A 14,947-nucleotide genomic window follows, 5' to 3' on the forward strand; every position below is an offset into this window, starting at 1 on the left:
CCCAAATACTGACTTTTCCCCCTTTTCTGTCATACTGGAATCCAATCAACAGAAGATCAGCCACAGTAAATGTTGTTATTTATACGCACTTTAGTTTGCCAAGCGCTTGCCTACCCATCATCTCTAATGTCAGCCTGGTTGTACATAAACACCTTAAGGAACAAACAAAGAAGTTTGCAGCACTCACTGGAGCAGCCCATAGTGACTGACAAAGAACTTTATTCTCAGAAAGAGCGTGAAGGTATCTGGGGAGCTCTTCTTCTGGGGCTGCTCACTCCAGCCTTCGGGGGCTATTTTGCACACCCTGGTTTCAGCGTCCAGGAAAAAGAACTCTTTGCCTGAAATGGAAGTAGAGAGTATTTAGAGGGAAAAGCAGTCGGTGAGGCACCACCCCTCAGACTCACAGCCCTGAGCTCTGCCTGGAGGGTCAGACAAGAGCCGATTGAGTACAGGAGAGAACAGGAAGGAAGTCATCTGGATAGCTAGTACCACAGGACCTTTGTTGGGTCCATAAGAGGCCAAGAACAGGGGATAAAGAGGAGAGTGTCAAGGAAGAGAAACTCAGCACCCAGAGGAGAAAATATGATTATTTATCTTAGAGAAGATATCACTTAACATCTGCCTGCCAGCTACCATCTTATGGAAATAAAATTAAAAAACAAAGAACTGAGTATTTATTCCATTTCTGCCACGGGCCAGGTGCATCAGCTGGACCATACCCACATCTCTCCAGCCAGAGTGTTATGGACTGAATGTTTGTATCCCCCAAATTCATATATTAAAACCCTATCCCCTGCAGGTGTGATGCTATTTGTAGGTGGGGCCTTTGGGAAGTAATTAGGTTTAGATGAGGTCATGAGGGTGGGACTCCCATGATAGGATTAGTGTAATAAGAAGAGGAAGAGACCAGAGCTGGCTCTCTCTGCTATGTGCGGACACAGTGAGGAGGTGGCCATCTGCAAGCCAAGAGGAGGGCCCTCACCAAGAACATGACTATGCTCGAAGCCTGATCCTGGATTTCCCAGCCTCCAGCACTCTGAGAAATAAATGTGTGTTGTTTAAGCTACTCAGTCTACAGCATTTTGTTATAACCTGAGATGACTAAGACATGGCATAAGTGGAGTCACCTTTGTCTTTTGACCTGAATGTTGCCACCTTGAAAACTCCACCAACCCAAGCTCAGGACTTCAACTGCAGTTAAGTTTGTCTTCTAGCACCTCTGGGAGGGAGGCTGAATCAGCTCCAGCCACTGGAGGCCCCACCTCGACCCCCTGCTCTCCTCAAGGCAAAGCTTGACCCTCACCACCAATCCTGGGTGCCCTTGGCCACTCCCCCTGAACCCCTGGAGGTCTGCCCCAGCCCTGTTCTGCCCCATGCCCTTCTCCACACTCCGCCCTCACCACGCAGCATCCAGACCTCTGCCCGCTGTGTCCTCGGCCCTGGCTTGCTGAACCTGACTCCCCACACCAATTCACCCTTCCCTTTGGGTCACATCTTCCCAAGGGATGGGCAGGTCCCCATTACAGTTTGGCTGGCAGACCCTCCCAAATGGGTTTATGTCCAAACCCCTGACTGTCACTCTTGAGTGATTTACCCAGGAGGCTCCAGCTGAGTAGGTCTAGGATGTCCACATGGAAGGGGTCCAGGGGTAGGCAGCTGACTGGGAGGGAAAGTAGGGGAGAAGCCTTAAGGTTTTTCTCCCAGAGCAAGCGCACTGGTTTTATTAAGGCTGCATGTTACAGATCAATAAAACTGTTTCCTGCAGGCTCTTCTATTCACACTTGAGGAAAGACTGAGCAAACATCAACTGCCAACATCGAAGCATATAATGTTGCTCTTACTTGGGAGAGGGATTTTTCAGAGGTCCGCTGAGAGCTATGAGAGGTGAGGTACGCCCTCTACCCACCATGGCACACTGAGTGATCCTACCGCAAGCTGATAAGCTTCTCCCACTGGGGATGGGAGAATAGAGGAACACAGAGATCATGACACCTAGCAAGGTGGGCTGGTGGAGCAGGGTTTAACCTGAAGGCCTGTGTGATCCCAGCTCAGCCTGCTTCCCATCACTCCACACAGTGGTTAAAGAGCATCCACTACAACGAAGGGATCTTTGCGGTAGATGGAAATAAAGACTCCCTTTAACAAAAAGGCAGAGCTGGGAAGGTGTAAAAACCCTTTCCTTCTGGATCTTCAGAAGGGGTTCTTAACTTAGGCTCCTGGGGTGGGTGTGCTGATTTCCCATTAGTCCTGGATGATTAGATGGACTCATTTTAATTTTTATTGTGGTAAAATACACACAACATAAAATTGACCGTCTTAGGGCTTCCCTGGTGGCGCAGTGGTTGAGAGTCCGTCTGCCGATGCAGGGGACACGGGTTCGTGCCCCGGTCTGGGAAGATCCCACATGCCGCAGAGCGGCTGGGCCCGTGAGCCATGGCCGCTGAGCCTGCGTGTCCGGAACCTGTGCTCCGCAGCGGGAGAGGCCACAACAGTGAGAGGCCCGCGTACCGCAAAAAAAAAAAAAAAATTGACCGTCTTAACCACAGTTAAGTATATAGTTCAGGAGGATTAGGTACATTCGCACTGTCGTGCAAACCCATCACCACATCCATCCCCAGAACTTTTTCATCTTGTAAAACTGCAGCTCTGTCTATACCCATGAAGCAATAACTCCCATTTCCTCCTCCACCCAGACCCTGGCAACCACCGTTCTACTTTGTGTCCCTACGAATTTGACTGCTCTAGGTACCTTACATAAGTGGAATCATACGATATCTGCCTTTTTGTAACTGGTTTATTTCACTCGGCATAATGTCCTCGAGGCTCATCTATGTTGTAGCCTCTGTGTGTCATCTAGCCATCTATGTGTCAGAATTCCCTTCCTCTTTAAGGCTGAATAATCTTCCATTGTACGTATATACCACATTTTACTCGTTTATTCATCCGTCAGTGGATACTTGCGTTGCTTCCACATTTTAGCTACTGTGAATGATGCCGCTATGAACATGGGAATACCAATATCTCTGAGAGACGCTGCTTTCAATTATTTTGGGTATGTATGTCAATGTGGAATTGCTGGATCATAGGGTAAATTGGTAATTTTTTGAGGAACTGCCATATTGTTTTCCATAGTGGCTGCACCATTTTGCGTTCCCACCTAGACAAAAATGTTTCTCACATTTGCTTGTCTAACCTCAAGGTACTGAGATTGGTCAACCAGACCCAGCAAATCACAGAAGATACAACATCTTACAAGCATTGTTTCCTTACCATCCTCTGCACTTACTTGACAGTTTGCACATGAGGACTCGACATACTGACTAAGGTCTAGGCGTGCAAGGGGCAATGTCCCAGTCTCAAGCAGTTTTGTTAGAAGGAATAGCACTCAGGTACCTAGACAGCGGGGTTACCTGAGGCACCAGCCCAGCTGTGGGCTACCTGGGAGCCACTTACCTTTCATGTAAGCCAAGCCAAAGTAAGTGAGCTCCCCAAGGTTGGCAAAGGACGCAACAGCGCTGAAGACGGCTCCCACTGTCGACGTGATGTCACATCTCACCTCCAGGCACTGCCCGTTCAGCAGCATTACACAGAGGGCCCGGAGAGCCAAATAGGACTTCCCTTTTTTGGTCTGAAAACAAGAATGGTATAACTTGTAACAACAACTACAAGACATAGAGTCTTTACCATGGGCTAGCTATTGTGCTAACCACCTTATATGTATTTTCTCATTTAACTGACAAACAACCCGAAGAGATAAGTACGTCTGTGATTCCTGTTCAGCAGAGGAGAAGCAAGGCTCACAGACGGTAAGGGACTTGCCCAGAGTTGCAGAGTTAGTAAAAAGCAGAACCAGACTCAAATCCGTGCTCTCTGCCAGCCTCTGCAGGGGCCAGGAAGGCTGGGGAGCCACATGTAACAGATCTCTCCCCTGCAGAAATCCTGGCTGCCCCTTGAGCTCTGCTTCTCGAGAGGACTGCCCAGGACCACAGTGGTGAAGCGTACACCCCCAGGAGTACTGGACAGCCTGATACTGACCCCCAGGCCTTCACAGAGCACAGCAGAGAGAATTCGGGTGGGCACAGATCCAAGGAAGAGAGAGGGCTGGCGCTAAGGTGATTACTGTGAACCGAGAAATTGATCAGCATCCAAAGATACGCCTTCTGTCACTTCACCCTGCTCGGACAAATTCCAGATTCATCGGCCTCTGTAGCCCCACCCTAACCACTGTCGCCTGGGCTCAACCGCCCAGAACAGCCCATCATTCTGCCGCCACAAAGTCTTGTCTGCCTGAGTCTCTGCACATACTGCCCACTGCCTGGAATGCTCTTCCTCTCCCTCCCCACATGGCAAATTCCTATGAGTTTCCCAGATCAGGCTCAAGACCTTTTGTCTGTGGCCTGGAGGGTCAGGCCACCCTCTCCCTTCTCTGCTCCCCTGATGCTTTCTGCTCAGGGGCCCAGCCTCCCTAAGGACGGGGGCTGAGTATCCCCTGTGCCCCAAAGCCTAGACTGAGGCCTGGCCCAGACCTCCTCAGAATGTCCTCATTAAAAGACAGTCATGGGTGGACACTACAGCTGGCTTTAGTGCCATTGAGACCATGCCTGCCACCACACCATGACCTTCCTACACCCAGGGGCAGCCCCACACCCCAGGGGCCAGGGCAGGTCTGAGGACCCTGTGGGAGGGAGAGCTCTCCCATGATCCCAGGCAGGGCTGACCACATGGCACACTCTTAGCCACCCTGGTTCCTGCCTGTCCTGCACACCTGTGTCCCCTGGGGCGGCTGTTTACCATATGTGCGCATGCTGGGGCAGGGAGGGTGTGGAAGGTGCTCTGAAGCACCCAGTGCTTCGGTTTAATGCTCTGCAGTTGCCCTCTTGAAATTTGTAATAATTGTATCCTTGAATGTGTGCTTTCTAAGTGATGTCCCATTGGAGCACGCACAAGGAGCGTGGGTTCACAGCGATCCTGCCTCCCCACCTCTGGTAATGGGGTCTGGCTGCCAGCTCCTCTGTTCCCTGGTGCCCCAGGCCCCGTCCAGTCTCTGCCTCCCACTCCCTACCCTGCAACCTCTGCCACCTTCCACCCAGGGCAGCCTCCAGCTTATATATTCTACCATCCCTCCCGTCCTCCCTGGGGGACTGGTTCAGGAAGGGTCCCAGTCAGGCATCTCAGAGCAGGGCATGGCAGTGGCTGTACCCACTCTGGGCCGACAGCACCACAGCTCTTTCCTTGGGCCCCAGGAGGGACAAGCCTGTCACTCATCCCCAGTCCAGGTCCGCCTGAGCTGGGGCAGCAGAGCCAAGGGAAGGGAAACTGGCTTTTCCTCCCCAGAAAACAGACAAATGCATAAATGCTAGAAAGCAAGCTCCACATGAAGAGGACTCTGCGTTGTTCATATCGGAGATCTAGGGTCTGGAGTAGTGCCTGGTACCTACTAGCTGCTTCAAGAATATTTCCTGACTGAATGGGAAGAAGAAGACAGAGCTCGTCTGGAAGGACAATCAGGACTCCGTCAGAAGTCACAGAGGGTTCCTCTTAAAGGGGAAGAGGATGCTGAAGAAGGACATGAAGTAGGAGTGTGACTTGGCAGGTGCCTGGAGGAGAGAGTGAGCCCCTCAGAGCTCAGTCAGCCTTGTGGCCTGCCCAGCTGGTCACTTCCCTCGCCAACCTCCAGCCCTACCCAGTCGAACCCAGCAGTTACCACAATTGTTCCAGGCAGATACAAGATCACCGGGGCCTCTCCAGCCAGCAGGGCGAACTCCGGCCTGGAGAACTGAAGAAACACGCAGAGTCACTCACAGTAGAGGAGAGAAATCAAAGTCAAGTTCCACGGAGCTGGACCCCCAGGTCCAGAACTGGGCTTCTCCCATGGCCTCACTTCTCCCTGCCCACCAGCAGCAGTCCCTTGCCCAGAGCCAGCAGCAAGCAGGTTTCAATGAGATGGAGCTCAACTGTGCTGAGGCCCTAGCTAGGCTGGGCATCTCAGAGCAGATGTCTTACAAGTGGGTGTGGTTTTGGTGATGTTCTAGCTCTTCAGTTAGGTGTCCACTTCATTCTCAGTGTCATAATTCATGCATGATCACATAGTCTTTTATATGTCTCAAAATAAATACATATTATATGCAACAAGAGTTTTCAAAAACGGAAATACCTTTAGATTTAGATCTGATGAAACGTTTTTCCAGCTCTGGACATTGAATCAGTAGTGTGCATGAAGAGCGATTCTCAGTTTCACTCCATGTTTGTAGCACACTTGTGACGCAGGAAGTGCTTTAATGCCACCATTATTTAGACCGAGCCATCTAAAATGGGCTGAGAATGTGCACCCTATGGGGTGCACATTCTCAACCCATTTTGCCGGAAGTCAAGGCTCCAAGAGGTTAAGAAACTCACCCAAATCTAACACCAGTGAGTGATAGGATTGGGTGGGCCTTCTAATGTGTCCCCCATGGGTTCCTGGCAGGACTTCTGTCTCAAGAGGCCAAACATCCAGCCAGGGTGTCCCTCAGAAGCGTCTTTAGTGAGTGGTTATGAAGAAAAGCCAAAGAAGATGAACAAGGCCTCCCTGATGCCGGTCCATCCCTCCCCCTCCAAGTTCATGAGGACCTGAGAGTGGCCTTGGAGGGCAGCAGGGGCTGGAGGGGAGTGTGGCACCAGGGCCACAGAGGAGAGGATGTCCTGAGGCTGCCCCGAGCTCAGCTCATTCCTAATTAGTTGAGCACATTAAGCAAATCTCTCTGCAACAGACAGACAGGCAGACAAGGCCTACTGGGGGCATCTGGGTCTGACGTTCCCAAAGGGCTACTGATGCTCAGACAGAAGGCCTGGCAGGGACAGCCTCCTCAGTGAACAGCCTGCTTGGGAGGGGCTTGTCACAGATCCAGGGGCACTGATCCCCGTGGTCACTGTGGGCTTGTGTGGTTATTAAAACAGTTTTTCAGCTAATGTCAGTGTCATGCATCGAGGAAGGGATGCTTTTTATCTAAGCACTGGAAGTGGCTCTGACCGCTGGTGCCAGAGCTGTTTCTGGCAGAAGGAGTTATCCTGGGACCACCCCTGATCTCACCCTGCAGCACAGGTGTAGCAAGCCGGCCCCTCAGCAGAGACCAGCCTGCCTGCCAGGAGTCAGGGGTCCCCGGAGCCACAAGTAGAGGTCACCCAACATGGTCCCTCCTGTCGTCACGGACTTCCAGGCTGGGGCAGGCTGGCGTGGCTACTCTTGAGCCCCGACTCCCCACACTCGTCCAGCCCCTACTGCCCTATGTGCCAACCAACCTGGAGAATCTCTCTCCCTGACTGTCCTACCCATTCCTTTGCTCCCACGTGTCACCTGTTCAGAAGGCCCTTTCCAAGTACATTCAGCCTTCTCAGGTCTCTTACCACGTCCCCTGTTCTGCCACCATCCACGCCAACGGCTGTGAACTTCCTGAAGGCTGGGACCTGGTATCTTCAACCTTCTGTCCTACACAGTCTACAGCAAGGCCACTCAATAACACCTATCGCCCTAAATTTCAAAGTTCAGGATGATTTTAGTCCAGTTCTCCGTAAATCTCAGCCCAGGGAAGCGGCACCACCCCGACCCCCGGCAGGACCCTGCCCATTTTCAGCTGCTGTGTCAGCCACACGCGCCTCCTTGCTCACACCTCTCTTGGGAGTGCCCTTTGGTCCTCTCTGCTCACCTTTCCCTTTCTCTGCAGGAAACCCTTTCCAGAAGAAGCTGCTAGCCGTGAGTTTTCTGGGAGAGCAGAACCAGAGCTGAGCCGTCGGCCTTCCTGAAGATCTGGGGGAACTTCAGCTGGAAGAACGCTGGCCAGCGGTCAGAGAAGGAGCAACAGTTAACAGTAGAAACAGCTCCCATCTAGCAAAAGCCCACACACACGTGTGTCCCCACGACTGCCCCTTCACCCCACGAGTTATATCTGCTTTGTCAATGAGGAAGCTGAGGCCCAGAGAAGTTAGGGCTGCAGAGCCACGGGGGTTGTTTTGAGGTACAAGGGTGCAGGCCGTCTCTTCCTCACCCCACTTTGACCCCGCCTCTGCTCACTGTGCTCAGGACAGGCCGTGACCCCAGGTCCTGAGCACAGAGTGATGGGGCTGCAGAGGGCCTGACTTTCCTCCCTAGAATTCTATCTATTGTTCAAAATGTTTCAACGATAAACACACATTGTTTATGGAATCAGAAAAAAAAAAAAAAAAACACGATTTTCATTGGGAAAATAGCAAATAGAGTTTTGTTTTGTTTATTTATGTTTGGCTGCATTGGGTCTTTGTTGCTGCACATGGGCTTTCTCTAGTTGCGGCGAGCAGGGGCTACTCCTCGTTGCGGCGCACGGGCTTCTCATCACGGTGGCTTCTCTTGTTGCAGATCACGGGCTCTAGGCACATGGGCTTCAGTAGTTGTGGCACGTGGGCTTAGTTGCTCCGCAGCATGTGGGATCTTCCCAGACCAGGGCTCAAACCCATGTCCCCTGAATTGGCAGGCGGATTCTTAACCACTGTGCCACCAGGGAAGTCCCACAAATAGAGTTTTAAATAGAGGAAAAAGCATTTTGAGGTGAACTCTGCAGCCTCCTGCCAAGGTCCCAGCTGTGTATTTGACATCAAGCTGGCTACAGCCCTTGGCTGATCCGTGGAGAGACAACGAATCAAGATGTATATAAATAAAGTTTCAAAATGCATAATGTTCCAGGTCCAGGAAGATATGGGCCCATGTGGGTTTCAAGCAGGTTTATTAGACTGATTTTGAAAATAGCCACAGTTCTTCTCCCTGATCCATGCCCTTAACCGTGGGACTTTGAACTCCCTCCCATCAGAAGGTGGAGTCTGTTCCCCACTCCTTGAATTTGGGCTGACCTATAGCTTTCTTTGGCCAATAGAATGAGGTGGAAGTAGTGAGGGCTAGGGCTAGTTCTGGAGGTTCTGTGGAGATATCTCTCTCTCTCTCTCCCTCCCTCCCTCCTCCCTTTTCTTCTTCCCTCCTTCCCTCTCTTGACCTCAACTCTGCCATTGTCATAAGGACAATCCCAAGCTAGCTAGCCTGTGGTGAAGAACCAGGGCTTGCCTAGACAACAGCCAGCCAACCCCCAGAAGCGAAGTGCCCAGCTGAGGTGCAGCTGATCACAGATGCACAAGAGTACCCTGCAGAGTGCAGAAGAACCTCCCAGCTGAGCACAGCCTAAATTCCTAACTCACAGAATCAAAAGCTAAATAAATCATTGTTTTTAGTCGCTGTGTTTTGTGGCTGTTTGTTACGCAGCCTCATGTGACATAGATAATCACAACAACAACAGAAGCATGTTGTTCCATAACTGAGTCTGAACTTGGTTCCCAGAGGAGACAGAATGCCCTGACACCATAGCTGCCATCAGGCCCCTCATCGTCTTGGCTTCATATCTGTTTAAATGTGGCTTTTTCACCTGCCAATGCAATAGGGTCAGCTTTTTCCGGAAAAGCAACAGACTTCTCAATAATCAGAAGAAAGAAGCAGGGTACAGCAGGTCCCACACCAACGTCCCACACCAAGTTCACAGCCCCATACACCTTGCTGCTTACCTGTTCACAGAGAGGCTGCAGCAACTGTGTGCGGAGGCGCTCAGTCTGGGCTCCAGGGAGCTCTGAGTCTCTGTGCTTCTCTCTGAAACTAACCAAAGAGCATGGTGGAGGGCATGAGCAGAGGCAAAGAGCACGGCTCTCTTGAATTAAGCAACCTAGGGTGTGGATATCAGCATCACAACTTACTAGCTGTGTGCCGTTGACAAAGTTACTTGACCTTTCTGAGTCTCTTTCCTCATGTGAAAAATGGAAATGGAAATAACAGCTACAGAGGGTTGGGGGAGTTTTTAGGAGGAAAGATGAAGCTTAACAACAAAGAGAGCCTTATTTTATGGACAACAAACAGTAAATTAATTTTTTTTAAATCTCATATTGAAAAGCAGAGAACGGTGGAAGATTTGAAGATTTGTCTAAAGGCCATTCTTCTAACACACCTAGAGCAACAACAAAAACACTCTTTCACAAATTGCTTTTTCTTTCACTCCACCTAGAAATCAATTAAAGGGAAATTTTTCTTTCATGTCGTTTGTTTAAATTTGTTTTTATCAATTTTAAAAGAGAGTTTATGTTGGATATAAATAACTCTGCTAAATTACATCTCCGAATGAAGTTTTCCTCAGGACACAGGCGAGTCCTAAGCTCAGCCCCTTCTCTTCAGGGGCTTCCTGGAAGAGTTGGGTTTGTATGGGCTTTCTCTGCCTCCACTGCATGGACATCAGGCCCACAGGGGCCAGGAAACAACAGCGGGTACCATCAGCCCACCCAGGGAATGCTCAGGCGCCATACCCACCTCTGCAGGGATGCAGACACCCCGGGGCCCTCGGTGCCCGGCTCTCACAGCTGGCCTGCTGCAACCTGTTCCTGAGCAGGTAGCTTCTGTCCTGCTGCCCGGACGAGCTTTCCTCCACAGCCCTCCTCTCCACCTGAAGGTCAAGTACATCACACATCCACATCCCAAGGTCGAGAGGGGACATTTACACAGACGCATACGACCTGGCTATCAGTTTGAGTCAGTGTGGAAGGGTCTGTCCTGCACAGTGGGAGCCCAACAGTGAGCACGTAGCAACCAGAGCGAGGTCTGTGTGTACCAGCCACACAGCCTAGAGGTGGTTCCCTCACCCCCACCCCCCAACACCTGCATACACATGCACATCTGTGCCTTCGCTCACACGCCCCCTCCACGGGCCAGGGTCTCCCTGATGATCTCTCCTGTGCTTCCAAGGCCCAAAGCTACATCCTCTCCACCTCTGCTCTCTCCATAACTGCAGATAGGAATGTCCTCTCATCACCTCCCCTCGTCACTTTACTCACATCTGGCTCTATTCCACCACGTTACAGCAAGTTTGCTTGCTTGTCTCTCTCCCACAACCTCACTGTGTGCTTAACTCACCCCTGTAGCTTACTGAGTTCAGTGCCCCAGTGAGGGTCTAATAAGCAGTGGAAATCACTTCACAGGTCCCTGATCGAAATCACTTTATGATTTCCCGATGGCAATGCTGCAGATCACCACAATGTCCATCAGGGAACAACGACATATCAATGGATGGTAGGCTCTAGTGTCCTTCGAATACATGGACCTCCTCTGTCCCCACCAAATCCTCTGGCTCAATGTACAGGAGTGCCATGTTTACACGCCAAGAGAGAAGGGGTCCAAGAAGGAGGACAGGATGGGAGAGGCATTTTCTTTTATTTTCTTTTCTTTCTTTTTCTTTTTCTTTGGCCACCTGCACAGCTTTCTGGATCTTAGTTCCCCGACCAGAGATCGAACCTGTGCCCCCTGCAGTGGAAGCACAGAGTCCTAACTCCTGGACCTCTAGGGAATCCCTGGGAGAGGCCTTTTCTGATTGACTGTGGGCAGCATCTCCACAGCCATCCCCTCCTCTCCGTCCACATGGCCCCGTCTCAATTCTCCAACACGCCCCTGGACAAGTGCAGTGCTGCCCAGCGAACACCTCACTCGCCTCACCCCAGTCCCAGCGAGGCTGTCTCCTCCTGAGACCACCTCCTTACTCGGCTTGTCCCCCATCCTTGCATCACTCCCTCTCCTGGGAGTACTTCCCCAATAACTAACTTGCACAAGAATGCCCGCCTCTGGCTTTGCTTCAAGGAAACCCAGCCTAAGCCAAATGCTCACTATGTGCCGGACCCCTTGCTAGGCACTGGCGAGTGCACAGGGCAGCAAGCAGCACCGTGTGACAAGCACAGCAAGGGGACCCTCTGCAGGTACAAGACGGCAGAGGGGAGGGAACGGCCAGGGACAATGTAGGCGAAGTCAGGGAAGGCTTCTCATGCAAGGCCTAGGGTTGAATTTTGATAAGCTAACCCATGGGTCATAAACACGACTGTTTTTAGGAAAAGAGGCTCTTTCAAAGATCTCAAGGGTCTTAGCCACATTAGAAATCTAGGCTCGCTCAAAGGTCTTCACCAGCACTGCCTGCTAGAACTGCAGTAACAGGAACGTTCTAGATCTGTCCTGTCCAGTATGGTCCTCGCCAGCTACAAGGGGTTACTGAGCACTTAAGTGTGGTCAGTGTGACTGAGGAATTGAATGTTTTATTTCCTTTCAATGAACTATGACTTAGCTCGTTTGAACTTCAACAGCCACACGTGGCTAGCGAGTAACGCCTGGCTTGGAAAGCGCAGATCTACACTGACCTCGGAGATGGTGCCCAGAACCAAGCCGACCAGCTGTCTGACATGGAGACTGGCAGAGGCTGGGTGGACGGCCACTTCTTCCCAATGAATCCGACAAGCTTCCAGGATGGACTGCAGCGGTAGCCGCCTGCCAGGCTGGTCTTCACACATGGTTAGTAGAATGGAGTGCAGGGGCTCGCAGAGCTGCAGGGGCTGGAGAGTGGGGCAGCCACGTGAGAAGCCTCCAGAGCCGCAGCCCCTGAGGCCAGTGCCTTGTCAGGTGTGCCGTGGAGACAACTAAGAACGGATGTTCTCATTAACTAGACAGATGCTCACTCCTTCTGGGGAGTTTAGGGAGGCTAAACAGCCTGAGGCCTGTTTATCACTGTTTATCACTGAGGCCACAAAATGAGGAGCAATTATCTCTGCACCAGCTGTGTGTAGTTTGCTGCTTTCTAATCTGGAACGTCCTTTGGGGCACAGGGAGCCCAAACACATCCTTGAAATGCCTACGGAAAATAGGTGCTTGACAAAATGGATTTCTGCCTATGCCAAGCACCCAGATCCAACCAGGTCAGCCTTTAACTCACATTCACCTGGCCAGATTGACATTTTCTCTGATTATTTAGGTGGCTCTCACTGGGCCTTTCCCCTAGAGTGTGAGCTCCAGGACCGCAGGGACTGTGGCCTTTTCACTTTGGAATCTCCAGTGGTCGGCGTAAGGTCAATCATCTTTGACTGAACTTTATGTCACATGTACACATCAAGCAAAAGAAAAAATAGTTATTTTATTAAACACTTCCCTCATGTGTTTGAATGACCATAATTTATATGGGGAAGGTCTCAAATTCATACTCACTCTCAGGTGTTTTCTCACCCTCACCCACACTGTAAGTTATTTTCCAGATGAAGACTGCACTACCACCTCCTGCCACGGAGCGTGAGTTGTGAATGCCTATCTTCATGTGTAACCAGGCTACTGAGCCCCACACTCATATAGCACATCAGAGGACCTCTTACGTGCCGGGACTGAGTGGCTACTTGCAGTATAAGGTGGGAGACAGCCCCAGCCTTTAGGAGGTGTAAAGTCTAACGAGGAAGATGGTCACTTAAAGAGACAAGGACAGTACAGGGTGATAAGGGCTTTGGTCTCAGAAACATAAGACGTGGTCATAACACAGAGGAAGGGGCCTAACCCAGTCTGGGGAGGGAGGAGGGAACTGGGGAAAGAACTTGAACTAAATCTCAAAAAGCACACGGGCTGGCCAGGAGAAAGGCTGGGGAGTGAGCCGCAAACAGAGGGAGCAGTGTGGGCAAATGTTGGCATGTGTCTAGAAGGAAGGAGGCTATGGGCAGGACCAGGCCCAGGGCGAAAGGACAATGCAGGGCCCCTTGGTCAAAATTGTTAAGAACTTTAACGCAGAGCACTGAATCAAGTGGGGGGCCCTTTTAAGTGCAGGGCCCTGTGCTATTACACAGGCCACATGCCCACTAAGCCAGCCCTGATTATGGCAGAGTATCAGAGAGGAACCAGGGTCACAGGTAGGAACCAATTCTGGGCTCCAGGTATGCTCTGCTGAGAAGAGGAATGCAACGCCGTGGGGAGTGGGGAGCTGTGAAAGATTCCACAGGAGAGGGACATGGGCAGGTCCCTTTTCAGAAGGAGCGCCGGAAACACTGGGATGTTTAATTGGAGAGGGCAAGGGTGAGATGGAAGGAAGGAAGGAAAGCGGGGGAGGGAGGAAAGAAATAAGGCAAACAGTCTGGACAGAGTTCTCCAATGTATGTTCTTGTTACACTGGTTTCTACGGAATTCTTATAGCGTCAGATGAAAATTTACACATACACACACATACGCATACTGTAGTCAAAAATTTTATAAAATGCTACGATAAAATTTAAAAGTTTCTGTGCTTTAAGCCTTCTCAGAGTCTTTAATAAACTACTCTGACAAATCTTCAAGAAGAAGACATCGTAGGGACATTTTCCCAAATCAATTGAGCACAGAACCCTTTTTCACGGAAGCATCTCACTTCAGGAAGGGCTGCTTTAAAGCCTTTTTTATAAATTGGTATCTTCAGTATCTATAAAATCCTCTAGCTTCCCACTTCCTCTGGACTGGAGTGGCAAATAAGTTCTTATCTTACTTGCCAATCCCAAATTGTGTCTGCCTGGAGTGCCAAGTTGAGTAGGATTCTGAGGTTCTTCCTGTACGCAGCAGAAGCAGCTCTTTAATCGATTGGTAATCCTACCTAGAACCTAGGAGTACAGAGTGGTGGCACATAGCTCAACAGATGTGGTCCCTGCCCTGGGAAAAAACTAAATAAATCCAAAGACATGACCTGGCAAGACTCTGAATATCTTGTTCACAGACCTGATTTGGTGGAATGTGAAACCCTGCCGACCAGTAGAGGGTCATTCCCAAAGAATAGACGTGCATCTGCCCAAGAGAAAAAGCACATGATTAGATTTGTCACCTCTGTTATTCCATGGTCCTGTAAGCAAGATACAGTTCATTTCCGCATGTGGCAGACACTGTTGGCTGGCTAGCCAAACAACCATCTGCAACTCCCTTAAACTTTGCTGCATCTTACTCTGGAGGCTGAAAGTCTCAGTGACCATGACGCTCAATTTTTGTGAAAGATGTGAAGTAAGTCTGTTAGGGGGCTTCTGAAAAAGTTTGTTCTTTACTGTCAACAGGAACACATGTGGCTGGTCCCATCCTTTGCCCCCTGTTTCTGTCTTGAACACTGATGTG

General features: G+C 50.6%; 1 protein-coding gene across 1 annotated transcript in view; it reads right to left on the minus strand.

The window, feature by feature from the left end:
- The window catches only part of LOC116741292 (FERM and PDZ domain-containing protein 2-like), an 86,741-nt gene that overhangs the window by 38,168 nt on the left and 33,626 nt on the right, over positions 1–14,947 (minus strand). Inside the window, exons 5-12 of the mRNA XM_032607584.1 lie at positions 14,606–14,629; positions 12,211–12,363; positions 10,346–10,478; positions 9,556–9,643; positions 7,683–7,809; positions 5,705–5,776; positions 3,454–3,628; positions 188–338 (exon numbers count right to left, since the gene is read on the minus strand). Coding sequence (XP_032463475.1) covers positions 188–338; positions 3,454–3,628; positions 5,705–5,776; positions 7,683–7,809; positions 9,556–9,643; positions 10,346–10,478; positions 12,211–12,363; positions 14,606–14,629 — 923 coding nt within the window. The remainder of the gene's footprint in view (positions 1–187; positions 339–3,453; positions 3,629–5,704; positions 5,777–7,682; positions 7,810–9,555; positions 9,644–10,345; positions 10,479–12,210; positions 12,364–14,605; positions 14,630–14,947) is intronic.

The sequence above is a fragment of the Phocoena sinus genome, chromosome 16, assembly GCF_008692025.1.
Source record: "Phocoena sinus isolate mPhoSin1 chromosome 16, mPhoSin1.pri, whole genome shotgun sequence".
NCBI classification, from domain to species: domain Eukaryota; kingdom Metazoa; phylum Chordata; class Mammalia; order Artiodactyla; family Phocoenidae; genus Phocoena; species Phocoena sinus.